Source organism: Pelodiscus sinensis, chromosome 1, assembly GCF_052426305.1.
Source record: "Pelodiscus sinensis isolate ZL-2025 chromosome 1, ASM5242630v1, whole genome shotgun sequence".
In the NCBI taxonomy this organism is placed as follows: Eukaryota; Metazoa; Chordata; order Testudines; family Trionychidae; genus Pelodiscus; species Pelodiscus sinensis.
Window position 1 is genome coordinate 114,847,310 of NC_143052.1, and position 15,614 is coordinate 114,862,923.

Below are 15,614 nucleotides of genomic sequence, written 5' to 3' on the forward strand. Positions count from 1 at the left end.
ACAAAACAGTAAATGCCACTTAGGAGATATTGAGTGGCAGACACCTACAAATTGCAAAATTAAGTTGAAGGGGAATGTGTAAGGAGGGGACTAGATGGCTAGAAGTGAAAATGATAAATAGTTACTCTGTCGCCCAAGGATCAAATCAGGGAAGGAACCCAATTGCTCTAGTTTTTACAATGCACGGTGGGTGGAGGGGGGGGGACCCATCTGCCAACAAAGATCATGGGAATGAGTGTCTCTAGATTAGTAGTTTGAATCCCCACTCCAGATCAACCTAGTCATCAGACTTCCTTAAAATCCAAGTGTTTCGCTCCTCTGCCCCTGGTATCTCAAAGTCCTCCCACTGTAAACATCTAACAAGGCTGTATTATTTCTCCTTGCATTACATCAGGCAGGCAAGCAGAGAGATAGAAATAAAGCATGCATGCTGAATCATTACTCTATTTTTCCTCCAGTGTTCCAAGCCAAGCGCGTAAGTGCATATGTTTTCATAAGAGTGCACCCAATACACAACCACAGTCCTCAGCCAAAATGTGAAAGATTTGAGCAACATAATAATGAACCCCAACCCAGAATCAAGTGTTACTGCCCACACGTATTGCTTTCCTTCAGGCTTAGGTTGGGAAAAACAGAAGGACTCAGCTTCTCCACAGCCTGAAGGTCAAATATGAGCTCTGAGAGTACAGCCCTGTGCGGCTACAAAATTTCTATCTATATCTACAACCAAGCTGCAGATACCTGCCTCCACAGACGCAGGTACCGGTGGATTTGCAGGGCTGTTAGAGCAATGAAGGAAAGCAGCATCCAGAGGTATGGACTCTTCGCCAAGAATCCCCGTCCATCTGCTGTTTTAAAAGCTGGGGCCTGCAAGATCTGGCTATCAGCTCATCTCAACTGGTGTGGTAAGTTACCAGGAGGAAGAATCAGTATGAGGTAGCTACACCTGAGCTAAGTAAGGGTACATCTACACTAACATTATTTCAAAAATAATGTTGAGCTGGAGGACTTCTTATGCCCACTCCTGTAACCCTCATTGTACGAGGAGTAAGGGACTTCGGAGGAAAAGTGCTCTCAGACCACCTGCTGTGTAGTCAGCCAAAAGCCAAAATAGCCTATTTCGACTTAAGCTACGGAATTGATGCAGCTCAAGTTGCGCAACTTATTTCGGCTTCAGCCCTGCTGTGTAGATATGCCCTAAGGAATTACACTCACACAAGCCACCAGGAAGCCAGTGTAGACTAACACACTATAGTGTGCCTTTTTGACTGGCACCACTAAGACAAGCTGCTGCATTTTGCACCAACTGTAGGTTCCATGGTTGCCTTTAATTGTATGTTCTCCATGCAACTACCCTTAGTCTGCATAGATACTAGTTCAGCTAAGAGGCTTTCTGAAGGGGCAGAAGGAGCAACTTCTAAATTTTATCTCTGAAGCCCAGTGGCCACAGAAATTAGAACAATAATCCCCACTTGTGCTATGGAATGCCCCTAGTACAGCCCCGCAGTTCCCCACCCCCATTAGTCATGTAATTAAATATTAATCTAACATATGTAATACAAAATAGCACTGTTGTATTTTGGCTGGCATTAATCTGAGAAGTCAACGGCTCAAATTCATTTTTCTGTCATTTTGTCTGTGCATTGCCCACTGCACTGTAGCATGTGAGCATCATAGCTCCCAGCAGCGGAATGGGCATAATCCATGTTCCCATTCCCCGTCTCTGAAATGGAGATTATGTGACTTTCCTCAGGACACGTGAGAAGCCACCATCAAAAACAAGGCAGAACAGCCCTGTCTATGCCAGTGCCTTAAGCACTTTCCAGGGCACCTTCCAGTATGCTTCTTCACCCACAAGCTGCATATACAGAGAGCCACTCACGCGCCATTATGAACGGGGGTTAACACGATCCTCAAGGGCAACAGCTATTAGCACACCGAAGAACACCTTTTGAAGAACCTTTATCAAGAACAATGGAGGAAAAAGCCTTATGGAAAAATCCCACTGGATATTTAACCACTCAAAAAAAACCCAACCCTCTAAGCATTTACATTTCCTCTGAAATAAGCATTTGGTAAATTAATATCAGTGCTCTGCATGGCTTTTTTACAAGGCAGTTTCCAAACCACATACACAATGTAAAGTAAAATAAAATAGAACAACAAACCTAGATTGCTTGGATTCAGTTTCAGAAGTTCAGAAAGGTGAAAGACTGTACTAGGATTTGAAACTTTAGCTTGAGGGAATCCAGGTTAAACCAGGAGCTAAAATACCGAAGGGCTTAAAAATAAATAAATAAGTGAGCAATTTTACGTGAAAGGTGACTATGGGTAGAGAATCCAGGCTGGCGCACTCTGATTCTAATTGATCAAACCAGCAAGCAAGTATCCTGTTGCAGCTTGTTCACTTTAAACTGCAAGAAGCGATGCAAAGCTCAAAAATCCGAGACTGCAAAAAGAGTCAAACCTCTGGATTCCCAAAGGCTTATGTGGGGGTCACCACATGATAAAGAGGGTATGGCTTGCATGATCTTCCAACTGGAAGGGGTACATACAATGCGACGAAAGGTAAGGACATGGTCAAAGGTGAGGTCAAGATTTTTAACTTTATTCACTGCTCCTGAATCACTCAAGCAGAAACATGAGAAGGGAGAGAGCCTTTGTGCCCCAACCTAACAGTGCCACCTATTTTCTTGAGGTGGAGATAAAGGTGTCTCAGACAAATCCAACTGGCAGTATCTATCTTCTAAGGGACAAAGCTTATAGGATCCTCTTTTATAGGATCCATGCTGGGAGTGTGTGGGGGAGGGGGGAGGGGAAAAGAGAAAAGAGGTTTTTCACAGCTGCATTAGAAGACATCTTATGGTACTTCAAAAGGAAGGAGACTTCATTGGCTGAAAATTGTACCAATGCTGCTGATCTTTAACATTAAGTATTTTAGTATATTTTCCCCAAAAGCGATCCTCACCTCTGTCACCTCTTCCCCCACTGTACTCCCTCAAAAGAGTGTTGGCAGTGCCTGACCGATTCTTAGTTTACTTTCCCCTCCTCTTTTCCAAACCCTGGACAATTTCTAGAATACACTCCCTAATTGTATTCGTTGTGTGGGACACATTAAGGCATATGGCCTCATGGACAAGCTCTTGCCCATTAATGATCTCACACGATCCCTATGGCAACTATAGCAATTACTTACATGGAAAGTGATCAATTAAATTAAAAGATGGCCAGAAATATATTAGTCTGAAATAAAGAGTGCCAGAATCTTAGTGTCAGCCTGCTCTCAACTGATCACCATCTGGATACTTCTGTTCTAAGGAGAACTGGAAAATTTCCTGTGGGTTCAGTCACCACCCAAACACTGTTTGTTGCTGAACTGGTAGAAGAAACATGCACCCTTCTACAGCACAAGCTACTGCTATCAGCACTTCCAAAAACACTCAACTCAGTCAGTGGAGCACCTGATCTGTAAAAATAAGCCAAGGTTTCCCTATGCAGTAGTGCAAAGCACTACCCATTATCCCTTACAGATGTATAGTCTAGACTGATCACAATTATTGACCTCAGTCTGACACTCTCAAATTAGCATTTCTTAATAGTCCTGATAGATTATCAAGGATTTTTAAATCACTGCAGCCAGACTAGCTTTGTAGCTTGAAGATATTTACCCAGACACCATCTTCCACCTTTGAATTTCTGGCGAAAGGTAAGAGAAGATTTTTATCTCTGATCTACTGATTCCTAGACTTTACCCTAATCTCCCATAACCAAATCCTTCAAAGTGACTCATCCCTATTCTTTTTATTTGGAACGTACTGCGGAATGGCTGTCAATTTGCAGATAGGGCCACCACAAAATAAGAAAGTGGGAGGGGGAGAGAAATGGAGCTAATCCTGCTCCTGAAAATAGAGCACGCAGCAAAAATAAATAAATCTCATTCCAACTGTATAACCATTATTCACCCTCTTCCTCAATTTGAGGAAAAGTATTTGGGGTAACTGGTCAGTAAAATATTGGCAATGACTGAGAATCAGTGCCCCCCTTGTGGAAGCTGCTGGACAGAACATCCTGTTCTTCCTACACAGATGATATTTTAGTGAAACTGAAGTGTCAGTCATAGGCTAAGCATCTAATTCTTCCATTCATATTTTGCACTGGATCCTTTACACATTTAGGGCTAAATTCTGCCCTTGGTTTGGCACAATTCTTGCCAATATCAATGGGCCAAGCCTCACAGAGGATCAAGTTTTGCCCACCTTTTGAAAAAGACTTGTTTGGATAGCTTGTTTAAAGAATCTTACAATGAAATATTTTTCAAACAAAATACACAACATCAACAGAAGAGTTAAAGATTCAGGGGTAGGGGAAACCCCAAACACTTTTCAGCATAGGTGGCTTCCATCCATTTCCAGACCATTCCAGAGTTTGCAGTTTGGTTGAATGTCAACACCTCCACTATACAAACTGTTCCCAGAGCCCCTACTTTTCAGATGCATCTGCTACCTTGCAGTCTCACTTACAAAGCAGCCAACAGCTTCTCTCCCCATCAGTCCGGAGCAATAAAGATACACAAGTGTTAGAGACATGAAGTGTTCATAAACTGAGATACATTTCATAACTTGCTTATAGCATATCAGGAGTCGTAACTAGTTTGAGATTGACATGTAAATTGTTCTATGGAAAAATCTTATTGCCTCCAACACCCTGCTATTCCCAGTTATTTGACAGGTTAAGGGAAATTATAATTAAAAAAAAAAGAGGCAAATAATAGCCTGTGCAGTGTGGTGCACAGAAATAAGTAGAACCATTTCATTTAAACTCTGGTGAGCTTTTAATTGCCTGGATTGCATTGTGAAGCAGCCTAACGGTTGATTGCTTCCATTATGCTCTCTTGTTCTGTGCCATTCATCTGCACAGGCTCAGCTTCTGTAGTTAACACAACAAAGTAACCGCAACTCCATAACACCCAGGGTTTTGGGGGGTTTTTTTATTTAAAAAAGTAAGATTTGAGTACTGTAAATGTAGATTCTTTTGCACACTTTTGTTGTTTACTATGGCAAAATTAGCTCAAAACTTCACTCCCGCCTTCTAAAAAAGAGACATGTGTGAATCACATCTCTTTTAGGGTGAATGCTGAGGGGGGGGAGGGGGAGAAGGGGAGGTTAGATAGATACTAAAATAGGAATGCAGTCCCACAGCTGGGAGCACTGACACAGATTAAAGAATTTGGCTACCATCACCATTTGATTGCCAGGAGACACCAAACAAAAGATTTGTCCCCCTCTTTTTGAAAGCTAGATTGGGCCTAAAAGGTTGTTTCTCTCTGTTCATTGGCCCAGAGCATCCCAGCAGGCTGTAGCCCCCTAAGGGACAACAATGTAAATAAATGATCCCCAATCTCAGGGACTGGAGCTGCTTCTTAACTGTGCCCCTATCCTTACAACTCCCCCCCCTTTTTTTTTTTTGAGAGCGAGAGCGAGAGCGAGCGAACGCAATGGTGCTGGGAACCAATTTGATTCCCTTTTTCTCCAATGCAGCTGCAAGGCTCAGAGATACTGACATTTTTCCACTCTTATCAGTTTAATTACAGTTACCATGGCAGCAAAGTGCTAGTGCTTGGCAAAGGCCAACAAGAGATTTGCAAGACTGAGTTCAATTTTGATGCAGCTCACATGCAAAATAAAAAAAAATAAGAAACATACATACATTCTGCAACAAAGGACCCCTTTCGGAGTTAGGCGCTCAAGCCTTTTGTGCTAATTCCTTTTCAAGCCACACAGGGATGGGGCAAGGGGTGGCAAAAGAAGGCACAATATTTGTTGCACCTAAGCAAGATTAATTGGTTTAAGCAGCCGTCCTACAAAACTGGTCAAGGAAACAATATTTCAGAGCTCTGTAGAGCACAGACAAGCGCGCGCGGGCTACAGTAGCGTCTTTAAAGAGAGAAGCCAGCCTGTTTAAACGTTCCCAGCAAGTGCACGGCTGTTGCTGAGTGCAAACTTAAGACACGAGATGGTAACCTTACCAAAACTTTTCTCCTTTTTCTGCATGAGTTGACTTCAGAGTGCCTGCCCAGCGCCTTCTCATTGAGCGCCCAGTTCCAGCCCAAGCAGCAAGTATTTCCCCACTTTGGGTCAAATGAGGAGCCTTGTGAGCTGCAGCCAGACACGCACCAGACAGCCGAAGCCGGGCTATTGTGCAGGCACTTTGGAGACAGGGGTGGGGGAGGTGGAGAGTGGGCAGGGGACTGGTGGAACAGACAAGCCGAGCCACTGGCAAGGGAGCAGCGTACAGAATGATGGCGAATGACAAAACCACATGCCTCCCTAACTCTGCCCGTAATCCTATAATCCCAGCGGTCTCCTTTAGCTGCGTTGTAACAAATGGATTTGATTAAACTGTCACATGCAGCGCTAGCCTACCATATCATGTTCAATATGGAAAAGATCATAAATAGATCTAGTATTTCATAACACCCGCCTGGCCACCCTCCTGCGCCCCACACATACCCTAGGTAAAAAAAAAAACCCCCACACTGCATCAGAGTCCCAGTGTGCTACCCCAGGGGTATTTATTTGGCATTTCACTAGACCCTCTCCCACCCATTTGCTTTGCCTTGCCTTAACAAGCAAGCAAACACACACACATACACATCTGTGGCAAATGGAGGCGTGTTTATGGCTGGACCCCTTCTCAGGGGCTCCCAAGCCTACAGAGCCAGTTACAAATTAAAACTGCTGCAAAGGGAGGTGTTTGGATTAAAGCGGAGCGAGATGGAAACCATCCACCTGCTCCCCTGATCATTGAGAATAAATTTCCGAGACGCTCTGGAAGGAGGAGAGGGGAAGGGGAAGGGGAGGGGGGGGGGAATGTGGAAATCGCTGCAGTTTCATTGTTAACTTTGACTGCTGTTTCTCCAGACATTCAGCTGCGCGAGGCGCCTCCGACTGCATGTATTTCATGTCTCATCATTAAAATAATGAAGCCTCACATGATTTAAACAAAACCCTCTCAGCAGAGCTGCAGCTGGAGCGAAAGTTGCAGTGCCGAGCCGCGCGCGTCTCGGTGCGTTGCAGCCCCAGCTTATGACTCATTAGGCGAGAGGGATGCGCGCACACACACAGCAATGACCCCGAGCCGGGGTGTACAGTTGCCTCACTTACCTTCTCAATTAAGCGATACAGGGGGAGGCAGTTCAATAAGCACAGTGGCCGCTTTGTAGCGCTTCTCCTTGGGAAAGGTCAAAAAGCAGCATTGTTTTTTGGGGGGGGAGGGAGGAAGATATAGGGGGGAGCGGGAGAGATGGGGGAGCGGGGGAGGAGATCGCTATTCTTTTAAGTTTAAAATAATGAGGTCCTCCAGGATCCGCCAAGTAATTGTGTTGCCCGCATCCGAGCTACAGGTGTCCTCCTTTTAGTATCTTGCAGTCCAAGGCTGTCTCTCGCCGTCCTGGCTGAGGACAACTTACCTAAAAGCAGCGTGTGAGGAGCCGCGTTGAATGAAGTCAGGGCTTTATCAGCTGCAAAATGCAATCCCTTACCAGCCAGACATAATACAGCAAAAGAAAAGGTCACTCGGTTATTACTGAGCCAGCCGAACCCAAACAGCTCTTGTGGAAGACCACAGAGAAAGCAGCTCCCTTCCGATTTAAGGCTATTTACCTCTCTTCCACCCCCCCTCCCCACACACCCACCCACCCACCCTTCCTCTCCTCCCCCCCACCCCCTCCAGTTCTGCAGCTCCACTCAAGTACAGCCGCCCTCGGAAAGTGCAAAGCAGCCAGGAGACAGATTGGGCTTTGTTGGTAATTTCCCATGGTGAAAATTTACAAGCCTGAGAGTGCAGTCAGCAAAACCACATGCATATGCTAGACACAGACACCAGGGACAACCTCTCGCTCATACACAAAAAGTGACCTCTACAGAATCCGTTCAGCACCAGCCTCCCCCAGCCCTCCAGAAAAAGACCCAGGGAAAGAGGGTGCACGCTCCCTCAGAAGAGACATGGTTTAAAAACAAAACAAGAAAAAGTTGCCTAGGCAAAACAGGAGGGGAGCGAGGCAAGATATTCATCTCTCTGGCGCTATTAATCAAGCCTACGAAACACTTAAGGTGAAAGCGAGAGCCCATTCAGTACTGGATGTGCGCTGCCAGATGGGCATTTTCAGAACTGCCTGAACTCCAGAGTGGAAGTTTCTTCCTCATCTGGGCTCTAACTTCCAAGCACATCCCCGAACTCCAAATCGGACCTGCCAAGGGGATCAAGCCGCCAAGCACGCACACCGAGCACCTCTTGCCCAAGTATCATAACCTCCCCACTCCCGTTCCAGATTACTAGTTTCTCTCTGGGGTGCCCACCCCAAAATCTAACGCGATAACGGATTCTATGCTTAAAGGGTGGAGGGCCAGAATCAAATATTTCAATCTACTTGACCAGAAGGCAGACATACAAAAAATAAATAGGTTTGGCATACTTGCTAATCAGCTTTGTAACCGTGACTGAACGTTGGCTTTCTATAAGAAAAGATGTTGAGCCTAGCCTACTGTAAATAAAGTAAAAAAAATAATAATTCCACGGCATCTTCCTTTAAGAGCCATCTGCACTTGGAGAAAAACCAGATTAAGAATTTGTGAAGCCAGTTTTCAGACTTCAAAGTGATCCTCTGTTGTCTACTATTAGGAGCACCACACTAGATTTCCACAAAGCTTTGAAAGATGTCAGCTTACAATATACCCTAAATTTGAATGACACTCATATTATAGAAGTCTTTCAAGCCCCAAGAAAGATTTAAAAGCATTGAAGAAGTCTGCCCTCCCCTCCTCCCCCATATAATCCAGCAGTTCCAATAAAAAGAAATCAAATCAACCTAATAAATACACACGGTTAGGGTTGGGAAGCGGGAGGGGGGTTGATTAAACTTCTATAGATTAAGGCTTGTGAAAGAAGCACACTTAACTTCAGTACCTGTGAGTATTCCTGGTTCTGTTGCCCTCCTCTCTCTAAATGGGACCAAAACTCAGCCACAACCAACCTGAGCAAGCTCCCGAAAAGCACAGTCAGAGGCAGCAGATAAATAAAAGCCCCTTCTGTTGATATGATCGGCAAACAGAGAAAAGCAAGACACGCCAGAAACCTGCCTTCCTTTTGCACGCACCCATACGCTCAGCGAGCAGACTCACTTCCCTGTGTTTATAGACTACTTCTGCCACCACACCACTCTGAAAATGCAGCAGGGAGAGTGTCTCTCTCGCTCGCTCTCAGCCAATGCACTCAGAGAAGAAGAGAGGGAGGGAGAAGTTGTGTGGGGAAAGGGAGAAATAAAATCAAAACAAATGGTACAGCTAATGAGGACAATTAAATTAATTATGTTCAAGGAGATGAGATTTTTTTCCCCTCCAACTGTATGATCTGTTACCCCTCGCTGGCAACTGCTGCTCTGTAATTCATGGCAACTGATTAGTGCATCTATGCAAATCTTTGTTTAAATCATTCAACTAATTAAATGATGGGATTATTCCTCTGCCTACGGTGACATCATTCGCAGTAATTAGTACTCTATTTGGACTGTGGCAATAAGATACCCGATGTCAACACCAACCTGCAGAGACATTAACCACGTTGTCACTTTTTGTGTGTACGCGCAAAGGGACAAACACCCAGATCTAATTGCATCTTTACACCTCTTCCCCCCTCCCCATCAAAGATTTTTTCCTTAAAAAATTAGTGAATAATATGCCAAACCACATGTGTAAAGGAATAAAATGGAATAGTTAACATTCAGCTCCATGCCATTCATTTCCCCCTAAAATGTAATGATAATTAGATGGGTCATAAAATGCTCTTCTTTTCATTATGACTGATGAAATGCATTAAAGCTGACAGGGTATTACCTGACAGTAATTAGGTTTTGTCATGAATTAAATTATTTGAAAGCAGGCTATCTCCCCAATCATGCAATTTACAGCAAGATTTTTTTTAATCTGTGCTGCAGAAGAGAGAAAGAGAGATAGAAAATAGCAGTTTTTCTCTTCATAATCATATGAATTATTCACAAAAAAATCATCAGAAAAAAATCGTGCAGATGAAGAGGCTTGCCACTTAATGTACTGCACAGATGTGATCATCAGCGGTTGCCGACAATGAAATATACAAGTGCACACAAAAGTGATCTGGTGAACAAGAGGTGGAATTTAATCATCTTCTCCTGACACTTTCGCGAAAAACACCATTAACCCTCGGCTAACTCCCCTGTTTTTCCCCTGCCTACCCCTAGCTAACACCACACACACGTACACACAAAAAGTGAAAAGAAAAGAAATTGTGCTTTTGTTTACTCAACCAACCTAAAGGTTGGTTCCAGGCAGCCAAGCAATTTCTTCATTTCCAGAGTGTAAACTATCCAGTTTAATTACAGATTCCTAGAAAAATCTTTGCTAAGGGATTGCTGTAAAGTCGGAGTGGTTTGTTGCTGGGTTTCTGGGTCCGATTACCCTTTCCTTGAGCCACTGTTTCAGCAAGTCATACTACTCTCCATTTGATTAAAATTACTTAAAAATAAAGCTTAAAGCTTCTTGCAGTATTCTCACACCAGCATCTTGGGGGGAGGAGAGGAAGAAGAGGAAGTGGGGAGAAATGAATAACTTACCTTTAGGTAAAATAAACCTTCCAAGGGAAAATAAATAGGAAAAAAATTGAGGTTCTCAGCTCACTCTCTTTTAAAGACACTTCACAGTTTGAGATTTCCCCCCCGTTCGATAAATTAAGTAAATATTTCTGTAAAGTCCCAAAGATGCAGTCCTACTGTGCAGCAAAATATATAGAATAAAAAAATCCACTAATTTGATTTCTGGAAAGTTCAATTAAAAATAATTAAACCCCTCAGTTCAAGAGGAAAAAACTAGAACTAGTACTTCTCCCCCCGGTTCAATCGAAGCAATACAGATGAAAGGAGCCCCTGACTTTCCTCCTCCCTCTTTCCTTTTTCCCCCCCTCTCTCTCTTCTTCCTCCTCACTTTCTTCGCCTGCTGAACACAAAACCTGAGTGGGCCAGCTCTGCTCCTCCAGTATTTAAACACCTCACCAGGTCCCTAGTTAGCAGCTTCCTTCAGCTCATCCAAGAAGCTGACAAGTACTGTTAGAGGAGGCTGTACATGTTGCTCTAATGGACCTCATTAAGTTCTACTTACAGATGTTCTCTTAACATAATTGATCTGCGGTGAGTTGAGAGGACTGCAACTTATTCCCTAGCCCCCAATTATGGTTGGGTAATTAGATCCCCAACCTCCAATTTTTCACATTCACCCTTCTAACATTCCAAAATATCAAAGTATCTCTTTCTCACCAAAGCTCCCCCCCTTACTGGACTCCAATCCACTCACTGTATTGACAGTTAGATCTGCTCTAACCTTTGTAGTGACGCCAGTTTTAATGGTGCATTCAGTCCATTGACAGAGCTCCGGATTTTTTTCCCTTTTCTCCTCTTCTCTCCTTTCCTCTTTTTTCTTTTTTTTTTTAACCCTCAGAAACAAAAGGGGAAAAAAAACTTGTATAGTTTGTACTTTTGATAAAAGGTTCTACTGATGAGCTTTGGCAGTGGAGGTTCTTTTCTAATGTCTTTTTATCTGTATTAATTCCTCAGATGAAAACTTTAAGGAACAATGAAGGAGCGAGGTACTGCTCTGAAACGGTGAGAAGAAAAAAAATTACACAGCACACCTGGGACAGATGAAGCCAAACTAGTGCTTTTATAATGCCAATCAGCAGGGCTGTTATCATCCCTCTAATTAGGAAAGCAGCCTAAAACAGAGAGCACTTGGGGAAATGGTAATGTTATGGTTTTGCACTTAAAAGGGGAGACATTTCCTGCGCTGTAAGAATCCAGGATTGGGGCTGACAAGTCCTTTAATTAATGGGCAGGATTCCCTGTGTGTGTGCGTGCATGTTTCAATTCATAAAAGTGGACAAAGGGGGCTATTTGAAGGGGGGGGGGGAGAGGTGAGAGAGAATGAGGAGGGAAGAAAAGAAAAGCATTAGTTTGAAGGAGTTTGTAGCCTTCATTTTATTTAACATCGTGCCCCCCCTCCCCCAAAGGACTGAAATGTGGAGGTGCAGTGAGCTGTTTGCCAGAGACTTGAAAGCTGCAGTGGAAAAAGCCCAAGGTCATCTGACCAACAAAAAGTTTGAGAGGGTGCACATCTCAAATATGATAACGCTACTGATCCCCATGGCATAGTCTGTTTGTCCCCTCTGCTTCCTGCCACTATATTTGTATCTCCCCACAGGCTGCAGCTGATGGTCCCACATAGAATTTTTATTGTTGGTATGGCATTAGGAATAAGCTCTACTTTAGGTATTTATGCCATACTCATTGGAGGGGTATTTGAGGCAATTTTTCAAAGAACCATTTTCCCTTCTTCACCTCCACAAAATAGGCTCTGCCAGGATGTTCTCTCCAAAATATTTCTTGTCAAATGCATTTTTTTACAGTGATGTTGTATCAAGACAATGGGCAAAATGACAACAATCATCATTGAATGTGTCACTTCTGCCAGTTTTTTAAAAGTAAAAGGTGTACCCTTCCGACATGACAATGTGGCTACTTCAAATTCAAGTGGGACTGCTAGTGAGAACCAGGGTTCCACTATCAGGTCCTAAAATTCAGTGACTTCTGAGTTGTGAAAATGTTATTGTAATGATTATATTGATTCCTGGGCCTGATCCTGCCACTCTTTCTTAGGTGAGTAACTCCTCTGAACTGCATTGTCACAAGAAGACCAGTGGGACTATTTGTTTGAATGATGATTACTCACATGAGCACAGGTTGCCAGAGATAAAATGAGCTATTTGCCAGAGATGTGAAAGCAGGACTGCAACCTCAAATCAGTACAAACTACCTTAATGGCATTTTATTCACTCAGGCTAATTGAACCACTGCATTTGAAGGCTTGATCCTTCCTCAGCCTTAGTTTTGAAAGTAGCCTATGCTGAAGTAAATGAGATTACTCCCTTGACTAAAGATTCACAGGATCAAGTATTTTCTAAAAAATGAAAATGATGTGCATGTCGCTTGGGAAGTGGAGGCTGGTTTCCAATACATAAGTGCGCACCTTGTAAAAGTAGCTATTGTACTTGTAGTAAATTGTACGGAACACGGAGTGATAAATTAAACACTCATGTATCTTACATCAGACTGGAGAGTGCTGTGTTCTAGTCAGTGAAGAGAATTAGAAAAAGCAAAACACCTTGCTCTATAGTTATTTTTAATGGTCTTTTCAACAGACATGTTTTAAAACCACAGGAATGATCAGCCTTTGTGGCACATAAGTTTTAGGGCCTACTTTTAGATGTTATTTTCAAAATGTATTTTATGAAGCTTAATAAATAAAAATGCATCTGCGCCTTATTTTATATTTCAATGGTAGCTCACTGGAGGACTTAAATATTTCCCTACAAACTATATGATCTAGTGAAAGCAAATTGGAAGGGAAACCCACCAGAAAAGAAAGTGAAGCCTAGGTATCTTATTTCAGGACTCCTCTCCACTGTGCTGGGGATCAACACTTCAGTGATTGCTCCACCAGCTGTTGATTTAATGTGTCTGCTTAGATGCAATGAATCGATCCCTGAGTGCTCTTCCATCAATGCTGGTGCTCCACCAAGATGAGAAGAGTAGGATGGGAGAGCAGCATCCTCCCACGCCCCCACCGCTGACCTTACTGCACACAAAACGCCATGCGCTAAGTACATTGACTTCAGCTATGCTGCTATTTGTGTCTCTGAAGTCATGTAGATTGGCTCAATGGCAGGAATGAGCATAGACAAGGTCTCAGTGCCCAAAGTTAAGTGAACTATCAAGTAAGCAAGCACCAACAATAGATACAAAGTGCATTTGATTTCTCTTAAAAGGCTGCAATCAAATCTTCATGAATGGGCCCTATCTGTTGCATTGAATGCCACAGCAGTCGTGTTATTTTTAAAGATAGGCATTAATGTTGACAATATCCCTTTAAAGAGGACTTGCAAATATTAAAAAATTTAGTATCTTTAGAACCTAATCCTACTGGCATCTCACCCAGGCAAGGTATTGTGGTCAGGTGAAGACCCACTGAAGTAAGTGGGACTTTGCAAATTGGGGAGAGAGAGGGAGTCCCAGCTGTATGGAGCTACGTGCAGGATGAGGGCCTTACAGAAATTAGACACAAAACAGATCTCAATATAAATATTTATAAGTCTGAAAACCTGAGAGAGTGCCTCAATATTAGCCAGTCTCTAAAATCACACCTCCAAATTTTGCCCTTAGAATATCAGTGGTTTATAGAGCTGCCAAAGAAATTAATACTTAAGTCTAGAGATACATTTCTTTTATAATTATAGTTAATGTTCAATTTGAGTTTGTTCAGGGACTAAAGAGTTAAATGAGTCCTGGAGGGGGAAAGGCACATCTGGGCTGAAAAAATATGTGCACCAAGTTTTAACGTACATTTAAAAACTGTTAAGTTTCTAATAAACACCTGAAAACCTGGGTTTATAATGGAAAAGTGCAAGTGACCTTCACTGCAGTAGAACCTGGACAACCGGGCTACGTCTACATTGGCAAGATTTTGCGGAAAATCTTGCCACCTGTCTACACTGGCTGCGAGTACTTGCGCAAGAACGCTGACGTTCTAATGTATAAAATCAGTGCTTCTTGCACAAATACTCTGACACTCCCGCTCAGGGACAAGCCCTCTTGCGCAGTTGTGCTTGTGCAAGAGGTCAGTGTAGTCGGGCAACATCAATTTCTTGCGCAAGAAAGCCAGATGTTTAAAATGGCCATCGGAGCTTTCTTGCGCAAGAGAGCGTCTACACTGGCACAGATGCTCTTGCGCAAAAGCACATCTTTTGCACAAAGGCACATGCCAGTGCTCTCTTACTCAAATACTCTAATGCAAAAACTCTTGCATTAAAGAGTATTTGCACAAAATCTTGCCAATATAGACGTAGCCCAACAGTTTACGGAACAGCTGAAAATCATTCATAATGAACTGAATAATGTGACTTAAAAGGAGGAGTATTAGTAGAGTTTATGAGAATGCCATTCTCATAAGAAAAAACAGCGTATGACAAAATTTTTCACAGAAATAAAAACTTTAAAGTGTTGCCAATTTTCTAAATGGCCTTTTCACATTCTTTTGCAATATTTTTCCCCGTATGGATATCAGAACAGAAATGGTTTCTTCCTTTTACAACTACATTTTACGACTTGTAAATTCACTCTCAACAAACAAAATAATCAATGTGATGATACTGTAGACACACCCAGGTGTCTTGCAAGTTTGCAGGCTAGGATCAAGTTTCTTTTTCAGTCTTCCACACACCTCCCTTGTAGTTGTACACAATCTAAGCAGTAATTGCAGCACACTTGAGAAAACAAAACAAAAGGCACTCTTAAATACAAAATGGCAAAAAAATTAAAATATGCATAGATTCATTTCTCTCAGTGTGTCAAAGCCTAAATATGAGACACACAGTGTCTGACAAACACTCAAAATGAGGGGGACAGAAATAATACAAGAAACTCAAAATGTGATGCAGTTTACTCTTTAGTGGAATATGGGGATAATTTCCAGTGATTC

The 15,614-nt window shown here is 42.8% G+C and overlaps 1 protein-coding gene across 9 annotated transcripts in view; it reads right to left on the reverse strand.

The window, feature by feature from the left end:
* LMO3 (LIM domain only 3) overlaps positions 1-15,614 on the reverse strand; it is a 203,849-nt gene that overhangs the window by 74,384 nt on the left and 113,851 nt on the right. For 2 of the 9 annotated variants that reach the window (XM_075897676.2, XM_075897659.2), the window contains exon 1: positions 11,406-11,706. The exons of 1 other annotated variant lie outside the window; for it this stretch is intronic. Coding sequence is in view for 1 of the 8 variants with exons in the window: in XM_006130272.5 (XP_006130334.1) it covers positions 6,026-6,050 (25 nt within the window). In the remaining 7 variants the exon portion in view is untranslated. Of the gene's footprint in view, positions 1-6,025; positions 6,431-7,468; positions 7,600-8,964; positions 9,270-10,645; positions 10,967-11,012; positions 11,105-11,405; positions 11,707-15,614 lie in introns of those variants that run through there. 6 more of the 9 variants (XM_075897699.2, XM_075897697.2, XM_075897648.2 and 3 more) reach the window with 6 other exon arrangements.